Source organism: Erinaceus europaeus, chromosome 6 (genome assembly GCF_950295315.1).
Source record: "Erinaceus europaeus chromosome 6, mEriEur2.1, whole genome shotgun sequence".
Lineage (NCBI taxonomy): Eukaryota > Metazoa > Chordata > Mammalia > Eulipotyphla > Erinaceidae > Erinaceus > Erinaceus europaeus.
Genome location: NC_080167.1, coordinates 711,681 through 737,042, shown reverse-complemented (window position 1 = coordinate 737,042; position 25,362 = coordinate 711,681). Strand labels below are relative to the sequence as shown.

Here is a 25,362-nt window from a genome sequence, read left to right as displayed (position 1 = left end):
GCACACTCTCAGTCAGGGAGCCCTCCCCAGCTGCCGCCCTGCCCTATCAGACTGGAGTTAGGACCAAGAGGGTGTAGATGGAGGGGCTGAGCAAAGATTGCAACCTCCTCCTCCGAGACTGAGAGGGGAGGTGTGGACAGCCCAGGAGGGCGTCTCCGGCCAAATTCCTTCCCCACAGCCATGGGAGGGGCGGGCTCCTCTAGGAAGGGCGGCTCCTCAGGCTTGGCCTGGGCTGTCTCCTCCGGCCACCTGTGCCTGAGTCTGGGAAGAAGCCCCCAGCAGGTCCCGGCCTGTGACATGTCGCTGTCGGGAGGGGGTGAGGGGGTGTGGTGAGGCTGGACTGCCCGCCATGGGGCCACTGGCCCCGGGCCCCCATCACGGGTGCCCCTGGCTGCCCCTGGCCCACTTCCTGCAGGTGGCCGTGGGCCCGGCCATGCTCACCTGGGCGCTTTGTCTGCAGTTGGCTGTGGCCCTCACCAGCGCTGACACCCACCCAGGTGAGTCCCCTTCTGCGTCTGGCTCCCTAGAGTCCCCTCTGTCCCCTGGGCTGGAGACAAGGCCCTCACCCTCCCATCTCTGTCTGTCCGCTGGTACTGGAAAGTCCCTCTGATCCTGACACAACCAGGCAAGGAAGGAGGGTCCCATCTGGGTTCCTGTGTCACCCAGGGCTGTGTCAAACCAGGTGGGGCTCAGACGCAGAGAAGCTGCCCCTCCCCTGGACCCTTAACCCTGCACATCCTGTCCTGGTGTGAGTGCCGAGGTCCCCAGGCCTTTGGGGACACATCAGGAGGGCTGGTGGGCTCCCTGCGTCAAGGGCATGGGGCCACAGGCCTCTGGAGACTCTGCCAGCTGAGAGTCTCAGCCTCCTGGTGTTGGCTGAGGGTCTGGGGTCTCCCTGGTGCCTGAGGGTCTGGGGTCCCCCTGGTGTCTGCACAGCCCTTCAAGCTGACTGCTGAGCTGGCTGAGGTGAGAGCTGGGCCCCGGCCTAGGATTCTGCTTCAGCCTCAGCGTCACTGTCACCATCAGCTGTGGGGCCTCCGGGTGGCAGGGACACTGCAGCGGGGAGGGGGCTGCAGCCCTTGAGGGGCTGTGATGCTCTGGCCTGAGTCCAACCTCGGCCCTCTGGGTCCTTCCCTTTCTCTGTCCTCCACCAGCCACTGAGGCCTGTTCCTCCCCCTCTCTTCCCCTCCCCCTCTCTTCCCCTCCCCCTCTCTTCCCCTCCCTCTCTCTTCCCCTCCCCCTCTCTTCCCCTCCCTCTCTCTTCCCCTCCCCCGCTTCCCCCTCCCCCTCATTTCCCCCCTCCCCCTCTTCCCCTCCCCTCTTCCTCCTCCCCCTCTCCTCCTCCCCCGTATTCCCCTTTCCCCTTCCCCCCTCTTCCCCTCCCCCTCTTCCCCTCCCCCTCTTCCCCTCTTCCTCGTTCCCTCCCCCTCTCTTCCTCCCCTCTCTCCCTCCTCCCTCTCCCCCTCTTCCCCCTCCCCCTCTTTCCCTTCCCCCTCTTCCCTCCCCCTCTCTTCCTCCCCTCCCCCTCTTCCTCTCCCCTTCTTCCCCTCCCCCTCTCCCCTCCCCCCTCTTCCCCCTCCCCCCCTCTTCCCCCTCCCCCCTCTCCCCCTCCTCCCTCTCCCCCTCCTCCCTCTCCCCCTCCTCCCTCTCCTCTCCCCCAGCCTCTATCTTCTCCCCATTTTGGCCTCTGCCCTCAGCTGTAAACCTGTGTTGGGGTTCCTGAGCCTGGCGTGTCCTCTCTGTCCCCAGCCCCTCCAGATGCCTGACCCCCCCAAGGACATTTGACCCTAGTGAGCTGCCCTCTGTGGGCTCTGTGAGGGCGTCTTGGTCAGGCGCCACCCCCCGGCCCCCAGGAGGAGGTGAGAGCACAGCTCTGTTCCTAGGGCAAGGAAGCGGACCCCATTTTTCCGTGGCCCTCTCTGCCCTGAGCTCAGCCTGAACTGGACCCCAGGCTGTGTCTGCCTCCCGGCCCCCCACCCATTGTCCCCCGGTGACCCTGCGCAGGAAGCTCCGTGGTTAGTGGCTGGGGGGTGGCCCCACCCTGTGAGGCTGCACTGTCCACACCCACCTGGCCTAGCGGCCTGGCTCCCTGGAGCCCTCCCTCAGTCACCATGTCACTGTGAGGACCCCTCCATGGGGGGCAGTGAGCTGGGGGCCACTGAGGTGCCCCGACACCCCCCAACTCCGGGAGGCGTGGGTCCCCGGGCCCCTAGAGGGTGTGGCCTGACACAGGCTGCTCTCCCAGTCACCATGTCACTGTGAGGACCCCTCCATGGGGGGCGCTGAGCTGGGAGCCACTGAGGTGCCCCGACACCCCCCAACTCCGGGAGGCGTGGGTCCCCGGGCCCCTAGAGGGTGTGGCCTGACACAGGCTGCTCTCCCAGTCACCATGTCACTGTGAGGACCCCTCCATGGGGGGCGCTGAGCTGGGGGCCACTGAGGTGCCCCGACACCCCCCAACTCCGGGAGGCGTGGGTCCCCGGGCCCTAGAGGGTGTGGCCTGACACAGGCTGCTCTCCCAGAAGCCCCGTCTTCTCCCAGAATAAGGTGTCATGTTTTCTTCTCCCCAAAATGGACATTATAGGTTTCGTGCACCCCAGAGAACGGGTCTGTTTTCCTGAGACACAGGCCACACCCAGGCCTGTGTGAGCCTCAGATGTCCTCCCAGATGCCAGACTCTGTCGCCAGGCCCGTGTGGTGCCGGGTGGGGCCTGGGCCCCTGGGCCTTGGGCTCTCCAGTCCCGTGCCCACCTTGCTTGAGAGCTGCGTTCCCTGGGGTGGGGCCTCCCCTCCAAGCCGGCGTCCTCCGCAGGGTGCTGTCCGGGGCTCCCCGCCTGTGACCGGCGACAGTGCCCGCTGCCCCGACGCCACCCTGTCTCCGGCGACTGTGCACTGTCTCTGGATGGGAGGCTGCTTGCTGCCCAGGGAGGGGGTGCAGAGCCCTCCTGGGCACTGAGAATGGCATTCCCAGCACCCCCCCCCCAGCCCTTCTGGTGCCCGGGTGGGTGACGCAGGTCTGAAGGTGACTTACCCTCACACATCACGGTCTGTCTGCGCCAGGATTCTGCCATCTTTGTGCCTCATCCTGACTTTCTTACAGAGAAATATTTGTTCGTGACAAAGACTGGCTGGGTGCCGGAATGGCGCTCAGGGCTCATGGCTGGTCCCATGCTCACCACCGAGGCGCCCGCCCGTCTCTGTACCCACTACATTGAGAGGAGAAAATGGGGTGTATGGGTGTGTGGTGGCGCACCTGGTAGGGCGCACATGTTACAGTGAACAAGGACCTGGGTTCAAGCCCCTCATCCCCACCTGCAGGGGAGAGGCTTCACAAGCAGTGAAGCAGGGCTGCAGCTGTCTCTCTCCCTCTTTATCTCCCTTTTCCTCTCAATTTATCTCTGCTCTATCAAAAGAGAAAAAATAAAAAAAGAAAGAAAAGAAAGTTTCTTTTTATTGTGTTTTGTTGTTGCCAGGGCTTCACTGATCCAAGCCAACTTTTTCAGAGAGAGAGAGAGAGAGAGGAACTCCAGCCCTGGAGATTCCCCTGAGGCCAGGGGCCAGGCCTGAACCTGGGCGCTGTCCCACAGAGCAGCCCCCACCCCCGCTGCCCTTCACCCTGTCTTTCTGCTGCCCACCTTCTGTCTGTCTGCCCCATGGCAGAGGGAGTAGTCGGGCTGACCCTGACCGGATTCTTTTACTGTTTGTCAGCTTCTTGCTGAGCAGACTCTATTTCCGTTTGTCATAGTTTCTCATCTTCACCACCAGACACGTCATCCCAAGAGATGAGCAGATGATCCTTGGCCCCTTGCAAAGATGCTGAACACTTCCTACCATGAGATGCAAGGGGGGGGAGAGAAATGGAATAAGGGAGGGAGGGAGAGAGGGAGAGGTAGCGATAGAGAGGGAGAGAGGGAGGAGAGAGAGAGAGGGAGGGAGGGAGGGAGGGGATAAGGGAGAGGGAGGGTGAGGGAGAGAGGAGAGAGGGAGGGAGAGGGGAGAGAGAGTGAGGGGAGAGAGGGAAGGAGAGGAGGGAATAAGGGAGAAAGGAGGGGGAAGAGAGAGGAGAAGGAGAGGGGGAGAGGAGGGGTTGAGGGAGGGGGGGAGAGCCAGAGGAGGCGGGGAGAGAGGAGGGAATGAGGGAGGGAGAGAGAGAGAGAATAGAGAGAGTGGATAAGGCACTGGACTCTCTAGCATAAGGTCCTGAGTTCAATCCCCAGCCGCACATGTATCTTTCTCTCGCTCTCCCCTGTCTTCTCACTGATAAATAAATAAGTAAATAAATAAATAAATAAAACATTGAAAGAGAGAGAGGAAGAATGAGGGTGCCAGGTACTTACAGTGCTGGGGGCTGGTCCCAGAGTCACTGCGTGCAGCCCTGAGCCCCACCACTGTACCGCTTGTCTGCCTGGGTGCTCTCTCTCTCTCTCTCTCTCTCTCTCTCTCTCTCTCTCTGTCTCTATGAGCAGAGGCCTCATACATGTGGTCTCACTACTCTGGGCACTTTTTCTCCATTAGAGGGAGTGACACTGCAGCACTGAGCTTTCCTTGGTGCTGTAGTACCTCCATGTGGTGCCTGGATTCAAAGTGTGGCTGTGCACAGGGTATGCAGAGCCTCAGCCAGTGGACTCTATCTCCAGCCAAGATTTCTCTCTCTTTTTAATTTTTTTATTATTTTTATTTATTTATTGGGCAGAGACAGGTGAAAATTGAGAGGGAAGAGGGTGATAGAGAGGAAAAGAGACAGAGAGACACCTCCAGACCTGCTTCACCACTCACAAAGTTATCCCCCTGCAGGTGGGGACTGGGGGCTCGAACCTGGGACCTTCCACACTGTAACATGTGCCCAGCCAGGTGCGCCACCACTTGGCCCCCCAAGATCTCTTATTGTTATTATTATGAAAGGTTTCAAAAGTATTTATTGACCAGAGACAGAAACTAAGAGAGGAGGAGGAGGAGGAGGAGGAGGAGGAGGGATGCCTGCACCCTTACTCCACCACTTGTGAAGCTCTCCTGCAGGGGTGAAGCAGGGCTTGAACCCAGGGCCTTGTGTATGGTAATGTGGGCACTTGGCCAGGGGCGCGACCGCCTGGCCCCAGACTGTTTTCACGGAGGGTAGGGTGGTGAGATGCTGAAGCCTGCCAAGCCCCAGCCCTGATTGCCTCCTGGTCAACCCTAAACACCCTATTCTCTCCCCCCAGGCTTTGCTGTCCTGGCCTCTGCCTCCCACTACTGGCCACTGGAGAGAGTGGGCGGGATCCACGAGTTTCAGGACACAGCTGGAGGTAAACACAGATGCTGAGGGCAGGGGCCACCAGGGATGGGGACGGGGGTGGGGGACCCTGCAGAGGACAGCGGGCCACCAGGGCCAGGGACAGGGGACCCTGCAGAGGACAGCGGGCCACCAGGGCCAGGGACAGGGGACCCTGCAGAGGACAGCGGGCCACCAGGGCCAGGGCCAGGGGACCCTGCAGAGGACAGCGGGCCACCAGGGCCGGGGCCAGGGGACCCTGCAGAGGACAGCGGGCCACCAGGGCCGGGGCCAGGGGACCCTGCAGAGGACAGCGGGCCACCAGGGCCGGGGACAGGGGACCCTGCAGAGGACAGCGGGCCAACAGGGATGGGGACAGGGGACCCTGCAGAGGACAGCGGGCCACCAGGGATGGGGACAGGGGACCCTGCAGAGGACAGCAGGCCACCAGGGCCAGGGACAGGGGACCCTTCAGAGGACAGCGGGCCACCAGGGCCGGGGATAGGGGACCCTGCAGAGGACAGCGGGCCACCAGGGATGGGGACAGGGGAACCTGCAGAGGACAGCGGGCCACCAGGGCCAGGGACATGGGACCCTGCAGAGGACAGCAGGCCACCAGGGATGAGGACAGGGGGACCCTGCAGAGGACAGCAGGCCACCAGGGCCGGGGACAGGGGGACCCAGCAGAGGACAGTGGGCCACCAGGGATGGGGACTGGGGACACTACCCAGGCCACCGTGTGCCTGGCTGAGTGCTGACTCTCGGTGCTGGCCAGAACTAGTGGTGCCGCCCAGCTCGGCGTCCTGCAGAAGTCACGGCCAGCGGCCCAGGCCTGCTTGGGCAGCCCCAGGACAAGCAGCTTTGCCACCAGTGGCCAAACGCTCCGCCCGCATCCCTGTGCCGTGTCACTGCTGCTCATGCTTCCCCGTGCTCCCCTCCTCCTCCACTGCACTGTGCCGTCCCTCTGTCCAGCCTCTCTGGCCACGTTGCCTAGCTCTCAGCTGGGGGTGTGTGGGCATCACGGGAGCCGCTGGGAACCCAGCCGGTGCTGTCCGGGGCCACGCGATGCCCATGGGGCCCAGGCACGCCCGCCGCACTCACTGCTCTGCTCTTTCGTCCCCCAGTGCCGGGGGTGCCCGGCCTCACAGTGCTCCCCTCCCATCACGCCGCCTCTGTGTACACCCATGACTCTGCGTACTCAGACCGCTCGGCCGCTGTAGGTGAGCCTGCGCCCCTGCCCCATCCAGGCCCCACCCCTGCTTCTGCATGTACCCCTGTCCTGGCCAGCGGGAGAAGCAGGTCCCCACCCGCTCTCAGGGCCCCGTCAGGAAGGCGCCCCTGGGACACAGCCTGGCTCCGGTGACCACGGCCCCTCCCCTGGGACGTCGCCCCCTCCCCGACCGCGGCAGACAGCCAGCACCCAGACCTCGGTGGAGGCTCCTTGCTGGGAGGTCGGGCCTCGGGGCTGCAGCCAAAGCGTGGGAGACATTGGGCCCATGCCGGTCACGCTGTTCCTGTGGTCCCCAGCCATCTGCTCTGCCACCCGCGTGTCACTAGCAGCAGGACCAGCCCCCACTGCCCTGCCGGCTGTGTGCTGAGGGGCATCAGTGGGGTCACCGTGCCGCCGTGTCACCCTGCGCGACCCTGTGCTGAGCTCACGCCACACGCTAACGTCCGCTCCGTGTGCCTGGCTCACGGTTTGCTTGTTGTGAGGGCACCGAGTGACCTAGGCCCCTCGAGGCTGCGTGGCCCACGTGGGCCGTGGTCTCCCGCGACGACTGACGCAGGCCTGTCCTGTCAGATCTCGTGGAAGGGAAGGTGAGCAAAGGTGTTTACCTCAAGGAGGAAGAGAGACTCACGCTCCTGCACTTCAGGGGGGCCAAGGCCTCATGTGTCAGCAGCCCTGCCCAGTGCGGCTCCAGGGGTGAGTGTCCCCCGGGCGCCCCCTCCCCCACAGCACCCGGCCTCACCTCCCCGCCGAGGTGGTTGTCTTCCAGTGGGGGGGGCAGCTGGGTCACCTTTCACTTCCCCAGGAGACAGACAGGCGGATGGACGGACAACAGAGTCCTGCTCAGCTGTCTGTGTGGCGTGTGGTGTGTGGCGTGTGGCGGTGTAGGGACTGAGCCCGGGTCCCACATGCAGCCCTTGCTCCAGCCATAGGCTCTGTCTGCTGGTCCCCAGGGGAGGGGCCAGTTGGGCACAGACCAGTGATGGGAGCACTCAAGCACCAGAGAGGAGTGTGGAGCCTTCTAGGCCCTTCCATCCTGTCCCCCACGGTTTGCTGGGGGCGGAGACACACAGCTCAGACCCCCTACCATCCCATCACCAGACTCCCGGTTCTGGGTGCCACGCTGCAGGTGCCTGAGCCGGGCCGTCCCTGCTGGGCCACACAAGCCAAGCCAGGTCTCCAGGGGCTGCCCTGGCTGTCTCTGCAGAGACCTCAGGGAGACTGTCTCTTGAACTTTGCCTGCAGATGGAGCTGTGAGGGTCCCAGGAGAAAGGCCATCGGGTCCTGCTGTCCTCAAACTCTCGCCCCAGGGCACAGCCGCCATCTTTGACTTGTGTCTGCTATACCTGTCCTCTCTATGTCTCTGTCTGTCTGTCTTTCACCTCTCCTGTTTATCTGTCTCTCTGTCATCTATCTTATCTGTCTGTCCTCCATCCTGTCTGTCATCTATCCTGTGTGTCTTTGTGTCTGTCATTTATCCTCTCTGTGTATCTGTCATCTATTCTGTCTGTCTGTCTGTCTGTCTGTCAGTCATCTTGCCCGCACTGGGGCCTCACGCATGACTACTGTTCCCTGGATGACTTTTTCACTCTTTTCTCAGAGAGAAGGAGGGAGGGGGGAAGGAGAGAGAGAGAGATTCAGAGAGGAAGGGAGAGACAGGCAGCCCCACCTGCAACCATGGAGCCTCTGCAGTGCCATCCCCAGCTCTCCTGTGTGGTTCCAGGGGCTTGAACCCAGGACTGAGCACTGCTTTAGCAGGGGAGCCGTCCTCTGGCCACACACACCTTGGCCCCTTTCACTGAATGGCCCCAGCCCCTCTGCGGCCACCCAGGGCTCTGGGGCCCCCTGGACCTTGCCCCCTGCGGGGGCCCAGGCCTCCGTGTGTCCGTCCACTGTGGACCTTGTCCTGTGCACTCCCTTGTGCCCACCCCTCCCTCAGAACACTGATACTTTCTTCAATCGCCGTTGGCCAGGGGGGGCCAGGTCCCTGCAGTGCTGATGGGCTGAGGGTTCACGGGAGGAGGAGGCCAGGCCATGCTCTTTTCCTGCCCGCCTCTGCTCTCTGGGCCTGTATCTGCACGAGGCAGGGCTTCTTGGGCTCCCTGGAGGCCCCCCACTCTCCCTCGATGCTCCTGGCCTCCCTCCCTCCCCCACCCTCCTGAATCTCCCTCCCTCAAGGCGACCCCACTCATTCACCCAGGCGAGGGGGAGGCTGCTCTCAGGACCGTGTGACATCCCTGCTCCCATCCCTGCCACGGCCAGCAGCTGCTGTGGCTTCTGGACACAGTGGCATTGAACCAACACAGCTTGAGCAGACGGAGCTTTCAAGAGCAGCAAAGTGGGGCTTCTGTGAACACTCCTGGCAATCTGTGTTGTAACGGAAATGACAATTTTCAGTGTAGCTTCCTGCAAAAGCTGCTGTTTTGCAGGTGGGGGTGGGATGGGGGCCCACTTGTTACTTGGGCAGACTGAGCCCATGGCTGGCAGGTGCAGGTGGGAGGAGTGTGTGTCTGTGTGCATGTGTGTATAAATGTGCACATGTGTGTGAATTGTGCATGTGTGTATAAATGTGCACATGCGTGTGAGTTGTGTGTATATAAATGTGCACATGTGTGTGAATTGTGTCTGTGCATGTGTGTATAAATGTGCACATGCGTGTAGGTTGTGTGTATATAAATGTGCACATGTGTGTGAATTGTGTCTGTGCATGTGTGTATAAATGTGCACATGCGTGTGGGTTGTGTGTGTATAAATGTGCACATGTGTGTGAATTGTGTCTGTGCATGTGTGTATAAATGTGCACATGCGTGTGGGTTGTGTGTATATAAATGTGCACATGTGTGTGAATTGTGTCTGTGCATGTGTGTATAAATGTGCACATGCGTGTGGGTTGTGTGTGTATAAATGTGCACATGTGTGTGAATTGTGCATGTGTGTATAAATGTGCACATGCGTGTGGGTTGTGTGTATAAATGTGCACATGTGTGTGAATTGTGCATGTGTGTATAAATGTGCACATGTGTGTGGGTTGTGTGTATATAAATGTGCACATGTGTGTGAATTGTGTCTGTGCATGTGTGTATAAATGTGCACATGCGTGTGGGTTGTGTGTATATAAATGTGCACATGTGTGTGAATTGTGTCTTGTGCATGTGTGTATAAATGTGCACATGTGTGTGGGTTGTGTGTGTATAAATGTGCACATGCGTGTGGGTTGTGTGTATATAAATGTGCACATGTGTGTGAATTGTGTCTTGTGCATGTGTGTATAAATGTGCACATGCATGTGGGTTGTGTGTGTGTAAATGTGCACATGTGTGTGAATTGTGTCTTGTGCATGTGTGTATAAATGTGCACATGCGTGTGGGTTGTGTGTGTATAAATGTGCACATGCGTGTGGGTTGTGTGTGTATAAATGTGCACATGCGTGTGAATTGTGTCTTGTGCATGTGTGTATAAATGTGCACATGCGTGTGGGTTGTGTGTATATAAATGTGCACATGTGTGTGAATTGTGTCTTGTGCATGTGTGTATAAATGTGCACATGTGTGTGGGTTGTGTGTGTATAAATGTGCACATGCGTGTGGGTTGTGTGTATATAAATGTGCACATGTGTGTGAATTGTGTCTTGTGCATGTGTGTATAAATGTGCACATGCATGTGGGTTGTGTGTGTGTAAATGTGCACATGTGTGTGAATTGTGTCTTGTGCATGTGTGTATAAATGTGCACATGCGTGTGGGTTGTGTGTGTATAAATGTGCACATGCGTGTGAATTGTGTCTGTGCATGTGTGTATAAATGTGCACATGCGTGTGGGTTGTGTGTGTATAAATGTGCACATGTGTGTGAATTGTGTCTGTGCATGTGTGTATAAATGTGCACATGCATGTGGTTTGTGTGTGTATAAATGTGCACATGTGTGTGAATTGTGTCTTGTGCATGTGTGTATAAATGTGCACATGCGTGTGGGTTGTGTGTGTATAAACGTGCACATGCGTGTGAATTGTGTGCACGTGTGTGCGTGTGCCCTCAGCCTCTGGGCCGGGCCAGCTGGGGGCTGTGGGGCTGCTTCCAACTTGCTCACTTCCAGCCGGGAGCCGTGCTGTCCAGCCCAACCTACAGCCCCTGAGGAGGGCTGCATGCTGGGCGCTGTCCACTGGGTGCTGTCCACGGGGCACTGTTGTCTGGGCTCTGTCTACTGGACACCGGGTCTTGTCTTCTTGGTGCTGGGCGCTGTCCACTATTCACTGCCCTCTGGGCACCCTTGGGTGGAGAGAGTGGAGATGCCCACTCTTCTTGTGAGTGCAGAGAAGGGGCCCTGTGCCCCAGGTGGGGTGCTCCGTCCAACAGAGCGTGGAGTCAGCTCAGGGTCAGCACAGGGTCGGCGCAGGGACTCAGTGTTGGGCTCAGCTCAGGTTCGCCGTGAGATCAGTGAGGAGGCCTCAGCCAGCTCCCCAGGCCCATCTACACCATTGCCCACCCAGCTGCCCACCCAGCTGCAGACTGTGTAGCCGGGCCCTGATGGCCCTGGGCAGGAGAGTGGATGGTCTGGACGCCCACTGAGGGGTGCCCACACCTGTGCTGACACACCCTGCCCGCAGGCGTCTCCTTCTCGTTCTTCTGGAAGGCGCAGGCCCAGCCACGGCGGTTGCCCACCAATGGGGCGCAGGTGGTGTCCTCCGGCTTCAGGGTCAGCTCCAGTGGGGGCGAGGGCACCGTGGAGCTCCACACGCGTGAGGACGCCATGACCTGGGAGGCCAGCGTCAGCCCCCCAGGTGGGCGGGCCATCGGGGGTTGGGAGTGATGGGGACAGGGGGTGGGGGATGGGGCCATGGGGGGACACGGGGAAGCAGGGGGAAAGGCCATCTGGAGAGGTGGGGTCCATGTGGGGCTCAGAGGGCAGCTTTTAGGGCCATCTCGGGGCTGGGGACCATTTCAGAGCAGGAGGAGGGCCAGGGGGCCTTCTTCCTCCTGGGATCCCCTCTGGCTCGGGGGTCCACTGGGGCCCTGACCAGCTCCCAGCACCAGTGCTGTCCTCACACTCCAGTGCCCAGACCCTGCTTTTGTGGGTGCCTGGGTGGACCCTGGGAAAGGAGCACGTGTCCCCTCTTAGTAGCTCCAAAGGTGGGCAGACACACCTGTAGTGGAGCTGGGTCCCATGTCAAGCCATTGATGTCACAGGAGTGATGTCGCAGGGCATGTGGTTCAGAGGTGGTGAGGGGGCAGGAGGCCACAAGTAGAGTTCTCAAGTGCAGGGGGGGTGCACCAAGGGCTTCAGGAAGCACTGAGGGAGCTCTCTGGGCTGCGGGGTGGAGGCTGTCTGGACATGAGAGGGCATTTATGACCACTACAGAGCCTGGTCAGACCTAGCACCAGCCAGCCTGCACCTGGTGAGACCTAGCACCCAGCCAGCCTGCATCTGGTCAGACCTAGCACCCAGCCAGCCTGCACCTGGTCAGACACCTAGCACCCAGCCAGCCTGCACCTGGTCAGACCTAGCACCCAGCCAGCCTGCACCTGGTCAGACCTAGCACCAGCCAGCCTGCACCTGGTCAGACACCTAGCACCCAGCCAGCCTGCACCTGGTCAGACCTAGCACCCAGCCAGCCCGCACCTGGTCAGACCTAGCACCCAGCCAGCCTGCACCTGGTCAGACCTAGCACCCAGCCAGCCTGCACCTGGTCAGACCTAACACCCAGCCAGCCTGCACCTGGTCAGACCTAACACCCAGCCAGCCTGCACCTGGTCAGACCTAGCACCCAGCCAGCCTGCACCTGGTCAGACCTAGCACCAGCCAGCCTGCACCTGGTCAGACCTAGCACCAGCCTGCACCTGGTCAGACCTAGCACCCAGCCAGCCCGCACCTGGTCAGACCTAGCACCCAGCCAGCCTGCACCTGGTCAGACCTAGCACCCAGCCAGCCTGCACCTGGTCAGACCTAGCACCACCAGCCTGCACCTGGTCAGACCTAGCACCCAGCCAGCCTGCACCTGGTCAGACCTAGCACCCAGCCAGCCTGCACCTGGTCAGACCTAGCACCCAGCCAGCCTGCACCTGGTCAGACCTTAGCACCAGCCTGCACCTGGTCAGACCTAGCACCCAGCCAGCCTGCACCTGGTCAGACCCTAGCACCCAGCCAGCCAGCACCTGGTCTGACCTAGCACCCTGCCAGCCAGCACCTGGTCAGACCTCGTACCACCCAGCCAGCACCTGGTCAGACCTAGCACCAGCCTGCATGTGGCGGGGTCCCCACTGGTGCTTGGAGGGGTGCTGAGGTAGCATGCTGCCCAGGGCGTAGCTGGCCACATACCCACTGGCTCTGTCTGCCCCCCAGGCCCCTACTGGACGCATATCCTGTTCACGTGGCAGCCGCAGGAGGGCCTGAAGGTGTACGTCAATGGCAGCCTGAGCACGGCAGACCCGCGAGGCAGAGTGGCCCCCGCCTACGGGGAGCCCCACGTCAGCCTGGTTCTGGGGTCCCTGCTCCGACCAGGCCCGGCACCCCCAGGGAGGGGCCTTCGATGAGGTCGTGGTCTGGGGAGCGAGCCCTCAGCCCCGAGGAGGTTGCTGCTTACTTCACAGCAGCTGTAGGTCAGTGGGGCCCTCCTGGGCGGGGGCGGGGGGCGGGGGCGGGGGGCCCGGGGAGGCCCTGCTCTCCCTGTTTCTCACCCCACTCAGGGCTGCTGGGTGGGGACCCTTCATGGGTGGGACCACTCTCCCTGCTCCTCTTTCTCTCCCTCCTCTTCCTTCCTCCCTTCCTTTTGCCCTCTTTCTCCCCCTCTGCCCCTCCCTCCCCCTGCACCTCCCTCCCCCAGCTCCCTTCCCATCTTGGGGATCTGCTGACACCCAGGGCCCTGCTCATCTTTCCCGGGTGTCCAGCCTGGGCCCTCATTCTGGATGTGGAGTGGAAGTCTTGGCTGCTGGCCCTGGCACTGGCAGGACAGGTGCCCTTGTCAGAGGCTCGGCCCCTGGCCCTCCCCACCCCGCACTGAGCACCCCTGCAGAGCCCCCCCAAAGCAGGGCCCCTCATCTCCACTGACCCACCTTCCTGCCACAAGTGCTCACTGTGTGCTGTGGGGCTCACCTGCTGCCACCCCTGGAAGGTCTGTTTCCCTCCCCCCACAGAGGTGGCAGGGACAGTGTCCCTGGGAGGAGCCGGGTGTCAGCCTGCACATGCCCTCAGGTGGGTCCCTGCTGGCAGCTCTGAGGAGTCTCAGTCACTGCAAACACCTGTCACCCTGCTGACACCCCAACTCAGGGTCCCAGGACACTGCCCTGCATGCAGTACAGGGGTGCTGCCAGGCAGCCCCCCAAGCCTGACCTCTGATGGACCTTCCAGCGGTCACTGGTAGGAGGCGGGAGGAGCGCCTGGTTGAGGGCAGAGGGTCTCTCAGAGTATCTCTCTCCCTAGGAAGGCATGCGCCCTTCACCCCCACAGGCCCCTGCGTCACCCGGCAGAGGGTCTGTCTCAGAGTATCTCTCTCCCTAGGAAGGCATGCGCTCTTCACCCCCACAGGCCCCTCCATCACCCCCAATGGCACCCCGGTGAGCATGGGCTCCACCCACCCTGGCCGGAAGGACAGGGACACAGTCATGGGTGGGGGCTGGGTGAGCGTGGACAGGGTGGGTCCTGGGGTCTCCAGCGCGGGAAGCTCTGGGCTCAGTCTCCCTGCACCTCCACGGACACCTGGGGCCTGTCACCAAGTGTGCAGGCTGTGTAGGAGGGCACGGTGGGCATCCTCAAAGCCTGGGGTGGCAGCCAGCACCTCAGAGGCCTGCCTCTGCCACTCAGATGCCCACCAGCACCTCCCGCCCGCTCAGCACCCGCCTGACAGAAAAGGGGGACAGGCAGCTCCTCCAGGGTCCTCCTGGCCTACCCCTGCAAGACCTGTCCCTCAGCCTGCCTAGCACAGCCCTGAAGGGGGATGCCGCACAGAACCTCACCCAGGTAGGCCCCCAGCCAGGTAAGCCTCCAGCCAGGTAGGCCCTGACTTAGGTAAGCTCCAGCCAGGTAGGCCCCAGCCAGCTAAGCCGTCAGCCCTCACCCAGGAAGACCCTTACCCAGGTAGGCCCCTAGCCAGGTAGGTTCCAGCGAGGTAAGCTCCCAGCCAGGTAGGCTCCAGCCAGGTAAGCCCCCAGCCAGGTAAGCCCCCAGCCAGGTAGGCCCCAGCCAGGTAAGCCCCCAGCCAGGTAGGCCCCTAGCCAGGTAGGCCCCAGCCAGGTAGGCCCCAGCCAGGTAAGCCCCCAGCCAGGTAGGCCCCCAGCCAGGTAAGCCCCCAGCCAGGTAGGCCCCCAGCCAGGTAAGCCCCAGCCAGGTAGGCCCCCAGCCAGATAGGCCCCAGCCAGCTAAGCAATCAACTCTCATCCAAGAAGACCCTCAGCCAGGTAGGCCCCCAGCCAGGTAGGCCCCTAGCCAGGTAGGCCCCAACCAGGTAAGCCCCCAGCCAGGTAGGCCTCCAGCCAGGTAGGCCTCCAGCCAGGTAGGCTCCAGCCAGGTAGGCCCCCAGCCAGGTAGGCCTCCAGCCAGGTAGGCCTCCAGCAAGGTAGGCCCCAGCCAGGTAGGCCCCAGCCAGGTAGGCCCCCAGCCAGGTAGGCCCCCAGCCAGGTAGGCCCCCAGCCAGGTAAGCCCCCAGCCAGGTAGGCCTCCGGCAAGGTAGGCCCCAGCCAGGTAGGCCCCCAGCCAGGTAGTCCCTGACCTGGCAGGTCTGGGCCTCTGCTTCCTCCTGCAGCCCAGCCCCCAGGGTATGGCAGAGGGGGGCTCAGCCTGTGCTCACAATGTATCCGCCACTCCCACCCCCACCAGACCTTCCTGGACACCGTGGGTCAGGTGCTGCAGCTACCCAGCTGGACTTCGGGACCTCAGGTGAGCAGAGCCTGGGTTCCGGGGGCTGCGGTGCCAGGTGGGGGCTCACCTGGGCAGGGTAGGGATGCCTGGTGAGGAAGGGGTAAGTCCAGAGGGCAGATAGTTGGGAGTGCTTCCCTCCAGAGCCCACCCCTTTAGGGAGAAGAGGACAGATGGCCAGTGTCTCATTCCTTAGTGGGGCTGGGGGTGCCAAGGCCTTTCCCATGGGGGAGGGGCAGGTGGGGACTGCCGGGGTCCCAGGGGGGTCACTGAGCCCCACCCCACGTCTGCTCTCAGAGCCCCTGGCCCCCTGGGTGGTGGGTTCTGAGTCCCTCCTCACATCTCTCAGAGGTCCTGCCACCCCTGGGTGGGGGGCAGCTGGCCCTCACAGGGTGGGTGTGACTTTCCTGGGACTCCTCATGGCCTGGGAGGATGGGCCCCTCAGTGCTAGGTGCTCCCGTGGGAGGAGAGAGAAGTTGACGCCAGCAGGTGTCTCCCTCCAGGACAGCTCGGTGGTGCTGGGCCTGGTGGACACAGTGGAGGCTGTGGTGGGCCGTATTGCTGCCAGCCTTCGGGCCAGTGAGGCCGTCAGCATCTCTGGCTCCTCCTCTGTGGCAGGTACTTGCCCCAGGGAACAGCAGGATGGGCTCAGATGGGTGCCAGGGTCTGATGCCCATGCGACCCAGCGTCACGCAGTGGAACTCTGTGGGCTGGACCCAGACAGCTCTGCTGGGTCACTAGCCTGTGTCACACAGCAGAAGGCCAGGGCCCTCCATCCAGCATCCTGCTGGCCAGAGTGAGGGCCAGCAGACTGCCCCCAGGAGCCTGGCTCTGAGAGGACAGCCCCCCAGAGTGGCCAGCTGCCCCGAGGACAGCGGTCAGATGGCAGCTGTGGCCAGGCGCGAGGAGGGGCCTGTGTCTGCCCGTGGTCCAGGCCCCCTCGCCTCTGACTGTCCCCCACCCTGGCTCCAGACTTCTCCCTGGCCAGACTTGGGCCAGCAGCCATGAACACCTCCCACTTCCGCTTCCCGGCCCAAGGGCAGAGCTACATTGAGATCCCCCAGCAGGCCTTCCGCAGCCAAGGTGCGTGGGGGCTGGGCCCCTGGGGACACGGGCTGTGCCCCTGCCTGGTGGCACGGAGACCCCGCTCACCACCAGCTGCCCATGTCCAGACGGGGGTCAGCCCTGGGCCACAGGGAGCACTGGGGCCTTGTCCTCTGTCCCCACTGTGACGCCTCTGCCCCGCAGGCTGGACCACCATTGTAGGCCTCTTCTACCACAGCTTGCACCCCCACCTGGGCAACATCCCCCCCGCCAGCACCAGGTGAGTCTGGGGCAGCAGCTGGCACCAAGGGGACCCATGTCCTTGCCCGCACAGGCCGGTGGCACGGCAGTGCTGGGGTCAGAGCAGGTCACACCCTGGAGAAGACATGGCTGGGGGCTGGCTGGGGGCCACTGTTCCCGTTGCCTCAGAGCAAGTTGTGGGGACCAGGCCGAGGGCTCTGAGGTCTCCCCTCCAGCTGCTTCTCAGCCTTTATCTTTTGTGTCCCCTCGTGAGCTGGTGGGAGACCACTTCCTGTAAACGCTGACCTCTCGGGTTCGAGGAGGAGGCTAGCAGTGTAGGGGTGTGTGAGCAGACACAGCGGCCTGCCCTGTGTCCTCCACCATCCCAGTACATGATGGCTGTGTGGGAACAGTGGGGGAGCAGCGACATCCCCTCACCCCAGCTGGCAGTGGACAAGAGCTGGTGCTTACTGCAGCTTTGGGCCAGGGTCTGAGCAGGCCCCAGGCTCCCAGGTTCCGCTCCACCAGGCCTGGCTGAGGCCTCAGAGTCTAAATGGCCAGACGTCACACAGCCTGGTGGTCTCAGTGCTGGCTCATGCCTGGCTGTCCCACTCTCTCCCTCTCCCTCTGTCTAAAGCCAATGACTGTGAGGCCAGGTGGTGGTGCACCCGGTTAAGCGCACACATTACAGTGCCCAAGGACCCAGGTTCAAGCCCCTGGCCCCCACCTGCAGGGGGAAAGCTTCACAAGTGGTGAAGCAGGGCTGCAGGTGTCTCTCTGTCTCTCTCCCTCCCTATCTCCCCTCCTCTCGAATTTTTCTGTCTCCACCCAATAAATAAGCAAGCAGTCAGACAGTGAGAAGGCCACATACCAGTGGTGGAGCGTGTGTGTGAGGCCTGGGCTCAACCTCTGGCAGCACCGAGAAAGCCCTGGTTGTTATGAAAATGTCCACCCTCCTACATCAGAGAGCTGACTGTCTCCTGGGCTCCTCAGCCCAGCCCAGGACCCTCTGGAGGCAAGTCCCTCGTTTCTCATAGTCGAGCCTGTGCATGTTTCGTCCCTGCTCTGAAGAGATATGGGCTTTGGGCTGCTGCAGTAGTTCAGCCAGATACTGCTTGGCTATGGGCATGGCCCCCAGCACTGGAGGGAGCTGGGGGTCTCTCTCCTCTCTCAGCCTCCCACAAGTCCTCACTGAGGGTCGAGCCTGATTGCTGGCAGTGCTGCCCAGGGGTCATGTGGAGGTCAAGGGAGGCTGCACCAGGGTCTGGCGTGAAGGGCAGGGGCGCCCTGGCTGCAGGAGCAGTGAGTCAGGAAGCGTGTGAACACACACCCATGCTCGGGTAAAGGGTGACGGGCCCCGGGCTGAGTACTGGCAGAGACACTGGTGGTCTGAGCTGCGGATGCACACTGCCAGGCCAGGGCCACGCCACGTCCACACCCTGCTGCGGCAGGGTCTGTTGAGCTTTTGTGTTCCCCTGGGCTGAGGAGACCCCCCCCCCAGAGGGTGCTGGGAGGGCCAGGCCAGAGGATGGTGGTCACCTGCTGTCCTGGGGCTGGGGGGCAGGCAGCTGCTGGAGTCTGTGTGGAAGGCAGGCCCTGTGTAGAGGTCCCTTGTGGAAGCCCTGTGTGTGGAAGTCCTGTGTGTAGGCCCCATGTGGAGTCCTGTGTGGAGGGCAGGCCCTGTGTGTAGGCCCTGTGTGTGTAAGTCCTGTGTGCAGGCCCCATGTGGAGTCCCGTGTGGAGGGCAGGCCTTGTGTGGAGGCCCCGTGTAGAGCCCCGTGTGTGGAAGTCCCGTCTGGAGGGCAGGCCCTGTGTGGAGGCCCCGTGTAGAGCCCCGTGTGTGGAAGTCCCGTGTGGAGGGCAGGCCCTGTGTGGAGGCCCCGTGTAGAGCCCCGTGTGTGGAAGTCCCGTCTGGAGGGCAGGCCCTGTGTGGAGGCCCCGTGTAGAGCCCCGTGTGTGGATGTCCCGTGTGGAGGGCAGGCCCTGTGTGGAGGCCCCGTGTAGAATCCCGTGTGTGGAAGTCCCGTGTGGAGGGCAGGCCCTGTGTGGAGGCCCCGTGTAGAGCCCCGTGTGTGGAAGTCCCGTGTGGAGGGCAGGCCCTGTGTGGAGGCCCCGTGTAGAATCCCGTGTGTGGAAGTCCCGTGTGGAGGGCAGGCCCTGTGTGGAGGCCCCGTGTAGAGCCCTGTGTGTGGAAGTCCCGTCTGGAGGGCAGGCCCTGTGTGGAGGCCCCGTGTAGAGCCCCGTGTGTGGAAGTCCCGTCTGGAGGGCAGGCCCTGTGTGGAGTCCCCGTGTAGAATCCCGTGTGTGGAAGTCCCGTGTGGAGGGCAGGCCCTGTGTGGAGGCCCCGTGTAGAGCCCCGTGTGTGGAAGTCCCGTGTGGAGGGCAGGCCTCATGTGGAGACCAAGCCCCCGGTGCCCACTGGTGCAGAACTTGACAGTGGGGTGGGCCTCTGCAGGCACAGGTGTGGCCTGCAGGTGTCAGGGCACCTGTCTGCAGGCAGACCCACCTCTGTCTGGGCTGGCGCCCGAGCCCCGGGGCCCCTCTGTCCTTTCTCTAGCTTGGTTCCTGTGACTTCCAGCTCATGGTCAGGTCTGAGCCCCCACGTTCCCGGGTGCTGTCACCCCTGGCCCCAGCCCCTGTGCCAGGGCGGCGCCCGGCTCCTCCTTGCTGTTGAGTGAGTGGCTGGGCTTGTGGGGAGCCGCCCCGCGGCCAGGACCTGAGCCGTGGCCTGAGTCTCCATGACCTGCCCCTCCTCAGGGTCTCCGGGGCTGCCCGCCACCCTGGCTGCCTGCTGTCTGCGGTCAGTGCGCTCATCGCCTTGGAGGTGTCCCCGCCCCCCGTGCTGTCCCAGGACCTGGCAGCTGCCCCGCTGGTCAGCATCCACCTGCAGCTCCGGCTGGTGAGTGGGGGCACTGCTGGCCCCTCGTCCTCTCTTCGCCTGATTGTCCTGCTGTGGGCAGTGTCCCTTGGCTTGGTGACAGCACTGGGGCCCTTCTGTTTTTTTTTTTTTTTTTCCTCCAGGGTTATTGCTGGGGCTCGGTGCCTGCACTGTGAATCCACTGCTCCCGGAGGCCATTTTTTCCCATTTTGTTGCCCTTGTTGTTGCCCTTGTTGTTGTCCTTATTGTTGTTTTGCCATTGATATTGTTGTTGTTGGATAGGACAGAGAAAAATCAAGAGAAAAGGGGAGACAGAGGGGAGAGAGAAAGACAGATACCTGCCAACCTGCTTCACCACTTGTGAAGTGACCCCCCTGCAGATGGGGAGTCTGGGGCTCAAACCAGGATCCTTATCCAGTCCTTGCACCTTTCGCCACTTAACCCACTTAGTGTGCTTAACACACTGTGCTACCGCCCGACCCCCTCGGGGTACTGTGTGTGCTGGGGAGGGTCCTCACTTGTCTCCATCATGGCCTTGGCTCCCAGACCCAATAAGCAAAGCAAGGTGGCCACAGTCTGTGTTTTGTGGCCTAGAGACAGCTCCTCCTGGGGGCCTGGGGACAGCTCTGACCTTTCCTTGCTCTTGGCACTATCACATGCATATCCCTTAGCTGGGAGCCCCCAGGGGCTGGACACTCCTGCACTCTGGCATTAGCTGGGCATTGGCTGGGGCTGCATGTCCCCATCCTGAGTGACTGGCCACATGCTTCAGCAAGACCAGGCTGATGGTGGTTGGGAGTCCTGTCCCCAGGGCTGGTCCCTCAGCTATTTTTAAGAGAGTGGAGCCTCCCAGAACAAGGTAATTGGAGCCTGTCTGAGCCAGGAGTGCTCTGAGATTTGGTGTTTTGTTTTGTTTTTATGGCTGCTTTTAATTTAATTCCTGAAGACAGTTAAAGAGGCATGCAGATTTTTTGTTTGTTTGAGTTAAATGGATGTGTCTGAAGGGAGCACTTTGCATGGCCCTGCTGGGGGGTGGCTGTTGGAGAAGCTGGACAGACACTCAGTGTCCTCGGGAGGAGCTGGATGGGGGACAGAGGGAGGAGAGGGAGGAGGGAGGGGCCGTCCAGCTGAGGCCGAGTTCCTGTTGGTTCTGCCATGGGCCTGGAGCTGCCATGGGCCACAGAGCTGGGCTTGGCGCTCCCTTGGACAGTAGTCATCCTCAAGCCAGGCTCCCCTGCTCCTGCCTGACCCCTGCCCTCCAGGCCTCATCCCAGACGGAACCCACCCAGCTGTCCGAGTGCCCCCACCCTCACCCGTGGAGACAAGGGAAAAGCCCCCATGGCACCCGGGTGCTGGTGTCCCTCGGCTGCCTGTTCTCCCTCACCGAGGGTGGGGTCCCGGAGAAACCCCCACCCTCTGGGCAGCTGCAGGTGGAGCCCCCGGGGGTGGTGAGGCACAGGGTCCTGGGCCCCAGCAAGGACAGCTGAGCCCATACCTGGGCTGGCAGAGTCCCGGGTCCCCGTGAACACCTGCCTCTCTCACCAGACCGGCCAGCAACACAGCGAGGCCACCGGCCAGGGCACCCGCGTGGCCATGTACTGCGCTTTCCTGGACTTCAGGTGAGGTCCACATGCTGCACACCCACGGCACGGCTGCACCCCCATATGTACACAGGAGGCTGGAGCATGTAGAGTCAGAGTTGGGGGCACTTTCAGGGGAGTGCTATGGGGACGTTTTAAAAAGTTTGTTTTATGAGTAAGATGAAGGGATGGACGGACAGAGGGACAGACGGACTAGGCCCTGGCACGCTTGGTGGACTGGCCGCCTCAAGCGAGCAAATCCCATGCTCTACCCACTGAGCCACCGCTCAGATGCAGTGAGCTCTGGCTAAATGGGAGGCTCCATGCTGGTCTGTCTTCTGGAAGAAAGTGAGAGCAGAGACAAGAGATGACCCCTGGGGTGAGGTCTGTGATGCAGAGACAGGAGATGACCCCTGGGGTGAGGTCTGTGTGCTGCAGAGACAGGAGATGACCCCTGGGGTGAGGTCTCTGTGCTGCAGAGACAGGAGATGACCCCTGGGGTGAGGTCTGTGTGCTGCAGAGACGGGAGATGACCCCTGGGGTGAGGTCTGTGATGCAGAGACAAGAGATGACCCCTGGGGTGAGGTCTGTGTGCTGCAGAGACAGGAGATGACCCCTGGGATGAGGTCTGTGTGCTGCAGAGACGGGAGATGACCCCTGGGGTGAGGTCTGTGTGCTGCAGAGACAGGAGATGACCCCTGGGGTGAGGTCTGTGTGCTGCAGAGACGGGAGATGACCCCTGGGGTGAGGTCTCTGTGCTGCAGAGACAGGAGATGACCCCTGGGGTGAGGTCTGTGTGCTGCAGAGACAGGAGATGACCCCTGGGGTGAGGTCTGTCTGCTGCAGAGACAAGAGATGACCCCTGGGGTGAGGTCTGTGCTGCAGAGATGGGAGATGACCCCTGGGGTGAGGTCTCTGTGCTGCAGAGATGGGAGATGACCCCTGGGGTGAGGTCTGTGTGCTGCAGAGACAGGAGATGACCCCTGGGGTGAGGTCTGTGTGCTGCAGAGACGGGAGATGACCCCTGGGGTGAGGTCTGTGTGCTGCAGAGACAGGAGATGACCCCTGGGGTGAGGTCTGTCTGCTGCAGAGACAAGAGATGACCCCTGGGGTGAGGTCTGTGCTGCAGAGATGGGAGATGACCCCTGGGGTGAGGTCTGTGTGCTGCAGAGACAGGAGATGACCCCTGGGGTGAGGTCTGTGTGCTGCAGAGACAGGAGATGACCCCTGGGGTGAGGTCTGTGATGCAGAGACAGGAGATGACCCCTGGGGTGAGGTCTGTGTGCTGCAGAGACGGGAGATGACCCCTGGGGTGAGGTCTGTGCTGCAGAGACGGGAGATGACCCCTGGGGTGAGGTCTGTGATGCAGAGACGGGAGATGACCCCTGGGGTGAGGTCTCTGTGCTGCAGAGACAGGAGATGACCCCTGGGGTGAGGTCTGTGTGCTGCAGAGACGGGAGATGACCCCTGGGGTGAGGTCTGTGCTGCAGAGACGGGAGATGACCCCTGGGGTGAGGTCTGTGATGCAGAGACAGGAGATGACCCCTGGGGTGAGGTCTGTGATGCAGAGACGGGAGATGACCCCTGGGGTGAGGTCTCTGTGCTGCAGAGACAGGAGATGACCCCTGGGGTGAGGTCTGTGTGCTTCAGAGGCAGGAGATGACCCCTGGGGTGAGGTCTCTGTGCTGCAGAGACAGGAGATGACCCCTGGGGTGAGGTCTCTGTGCTGCAGAGACAGGAGATGACCCCTGGGGTGAGGTCTGTGTGCTGCAGAGACGGGAGATGACCCCTGGGGTGAGGTCTGTGCTGCAGAGATAGGAGATGACCCCTGGGGCGAGGTCTCTGTGCTGCAGAGACAAGAGATGACCCCTGGGGTGAGGTCTGTGATGCAGAGATGGGAGATGACCCCTGGGGTGAGGTCTCTGTGCTGCAGAGACGGGAGATGACCCCTGGGGTGAGGTCTGTGATGCAGAGACAGGAGATGACCCCTGGGATGAGGTCTGTGTGCTGCAGAGACGGGAGATGACCCCTGGGGTGAGGTCTGTGTGCTGCAGAGACGGGAGATGACCCCTGGGGTGAGGTCTGTGTGCTGCAGAGGCAGGAGATGACCCCTGGGGTGAGGTCTGTGTGCTGCAGAGATAGGAGATGACCCCTGGGGTGAGGTTTCTGTGCTGCAGAGACGGGAGATGACCCCTGGGGTGAGGTCTGTGATGCAGAGACAGGAGATGACCCCTGGGGTGAGGTCTCTGTGCAGCAGAGACAAGAGATGACCCCTGGGGTGAGGTCTGTGATGCAGAGATGGGAGATGACCCCTGGGGTGAGGTCTCTGTGCAGCAGAGGCAGGAGATGACCCCTGGGATGAGGTCTGTGTGCTGCAGAGACGGGAGATGACCCCTGGGGTGAGGTCTCTGTGCTGCAGAGGCGGGAGATGACCCCTGGGGTGAGGTCTGTGTGCTGCAGAGACGGGAGATGACCCCTGGGGTGAGGTCTGTGTGCTGCAGAGACGGGAGATGACCCCTGGGGTGAGGTCTGTGTGCTGCAGAGACGGGAGATGACCCCTGGGGTGAGGTCTGTGTGCTGCAGAGACGGGAGATGACCCCTGGGGTGAGGTCTGTGTGCTGCAGAGACGGGAGATGACCCCTGGGGTGAGGTCTGTGTGCTGCAGAGACGGGAGATGACCCCTGGGGTGAGGTCTGTGTGCTGCAGAGACGGGAGATGACCCCTGGGGTGAGGTCTGTGTGCTGCAGAGACGGGAGATGACCCCTGGGGTGAGGTCTCTGTGCTGCAGAGACGGGAGATGACCCCTGGGGTGAGGTCTGTGTGCTGCAGAGACGGGAGATGACCCCTGGGGTGAGGTCTGTGTGCTGCAGAGACGGGAGATGACCCCTGGGGTGAGGTCTGTGTGCTGCAGAGACAGGAGATGACCCCTGGGGTGAGGTCTGTGTGCTGCAGAGACGGGAGATGACCCCTGGGATGAGGTCTGTGTGCTGCAGAGACAGGAGATGACCCTTGGGGTGAGATCTCTGTGCTGCAGAGACAGGAGAGCACCCCTGGGGTGAGGTCTCTGTGCTGCAGAGACGGGAGATGACCCCTGGGGTGAGGTCTCTGTGCTGCAGAGACAGGAGATGACCCCTGGGGTGAGGTCTCTGTGCTGCAGAAATGGGTGAAGTGACCCCCCTGCAGGTGGGGAGTCTGGGGCTTGAACCAGGATCCTTATCCAGTCCTTGCACTTTGCGCCACTTAACCCACTTAGTGTGCTTAACACACTGTGCTTCCACCCGATCCCCTCAGGGCCCTTCTTTCTTCCAGAGACTGTGTTCTGGGGAGGGTCCTCACTTGTCTCCATCATGGCCTTGGCTCCCAGACCCAATAAGCAAAGCAAGGAGGCCACAGTCAGTGTTTTGTGTCCTAGAGACAGCTCCTCCTGGGGACCTGGGGACAGCTTCTCTTGGGAGTCTGGGGACAGCTCCTCCTGGGGGCCTTGGGACAGCTCCTCCTGGGGGCCTGGGGACAGCTCCTCCTGGGAGCCTGGGGACAGCTCCTCCTGGGGGCCTGGGGACAGCTCTGTGCCTGGAGGCCTGGGGACAGCTCCTCCTGGGGGCCTGGGGATAGCTCCTCCTGGGGGCCTGGGGACAGCTCTGTGCCTGGGGGCCTGGGGACAGCTCCTCCTGGGAGCCTGGGGATAGCTCCTCCTGGGGGCCTGGGGACAGCTCCTCCTGGGGGCCTGGGGACAGCTCCTCCTGGGGGCCTGGGGACAGCTCCTCCTGGGGACCTGGGGACAGCTCCTCCTGGGGGGCTGGGGACAGCTCTGTGCCTGGTGACCTGGGGACAGCTCTGTGCCTGGTGACCTGGGGACAGCTCCTCCTGGGGGCCTGGGGACAGCTCCTACTACCTGCCTGTCACCCTCCCCTGCTCCTACCAGCACCCTGGGCCTCCTATCTGCACCTCAACGGCCTCCTCCCATAGGAGAGCCACCCACTGGTCCTGGCATGCCCTGAGTGCCCTTGGCCAGTGTCCTCTGGTTCACACTCCTCCAGACAGTCTCCACCTGGGCTGTGATGGGGGAGCCGGGTGCTGAGCCATCCCTGCGGGCCTGGGCCCAAGCCTCCCGTTTGTCAGAGTCTTTGATTGAGTTACATGAGAGGTTTATTTCCCCATCTGCACCAGAGAGAGAGCAAGGCCTGTGAGCCTGGCCTGGCCCCTGCAGCCTGGTAGTCTGTGCCCAGTCTGACTTTTTGTGGGGGTGTCAGGGACTTTTGCAAGAGGTACATTTGGGGTGCATATGAGGTACTGTGTGCCTC

General features: G+C 62.0%; 1 protein-coding gene across 1 annotated transcript in view; it reads left to right on the top strand.

Annotated features, from left to right (window-relative positions):
• Positions 1 to 185: 185 nt before the first annotated feature.
• The window catches only part of ADGRD1 (adhesion G protein-coupled receptor D1), a 37,731-nt gene continuing 12,554 nt past the window's right edge, over positions 186 to 25,362 (top strand). Inside the window, 16 exon segments of the mRNA XM_060192717.1 lie at positions 186 to 497; positions 5,199 to 5,282; positions 6,373 to 6,468; positions 7,050 to 7,172; positions 11,079 to 11,252; positions 12,812 to 12,960; positions 12,962 to 13,015; positions 13,017 to 13,068; positions 13,967 to 14,022; positions 14,270 to 14,425; positions 15,281 to 15,340; positions 15,823 to 15,937; positions 16,292 to 16,402; positions 16,568 to 16,643; positions 19,361 to 19,502; positions 21,027 to 21,100. Of these exon segments, the coding sequence (XP_060048700.1) occupies positions 350 to 497; positions 5,199 to 5,282; positions 6,373 to 6,468; positions 7,050 to 7,172; positions 11,079 to 11,252; positions 12,812 to 12,960; positions 12,962 to 13,015; positions 13,017 to 13,068; positions 13,967 to 14,022; positions 14,270 to 14,425; positions 15,281 to 15,340; positions 15,823 to 15,937; positions 16,292 to 16,402; positions 16,568 to 16,643; positions 19,361 to 19,502; positions 21,027 to 21,100 (1,670 nt within the window). The 5' untranslated portion in view covers positions 186 to 349.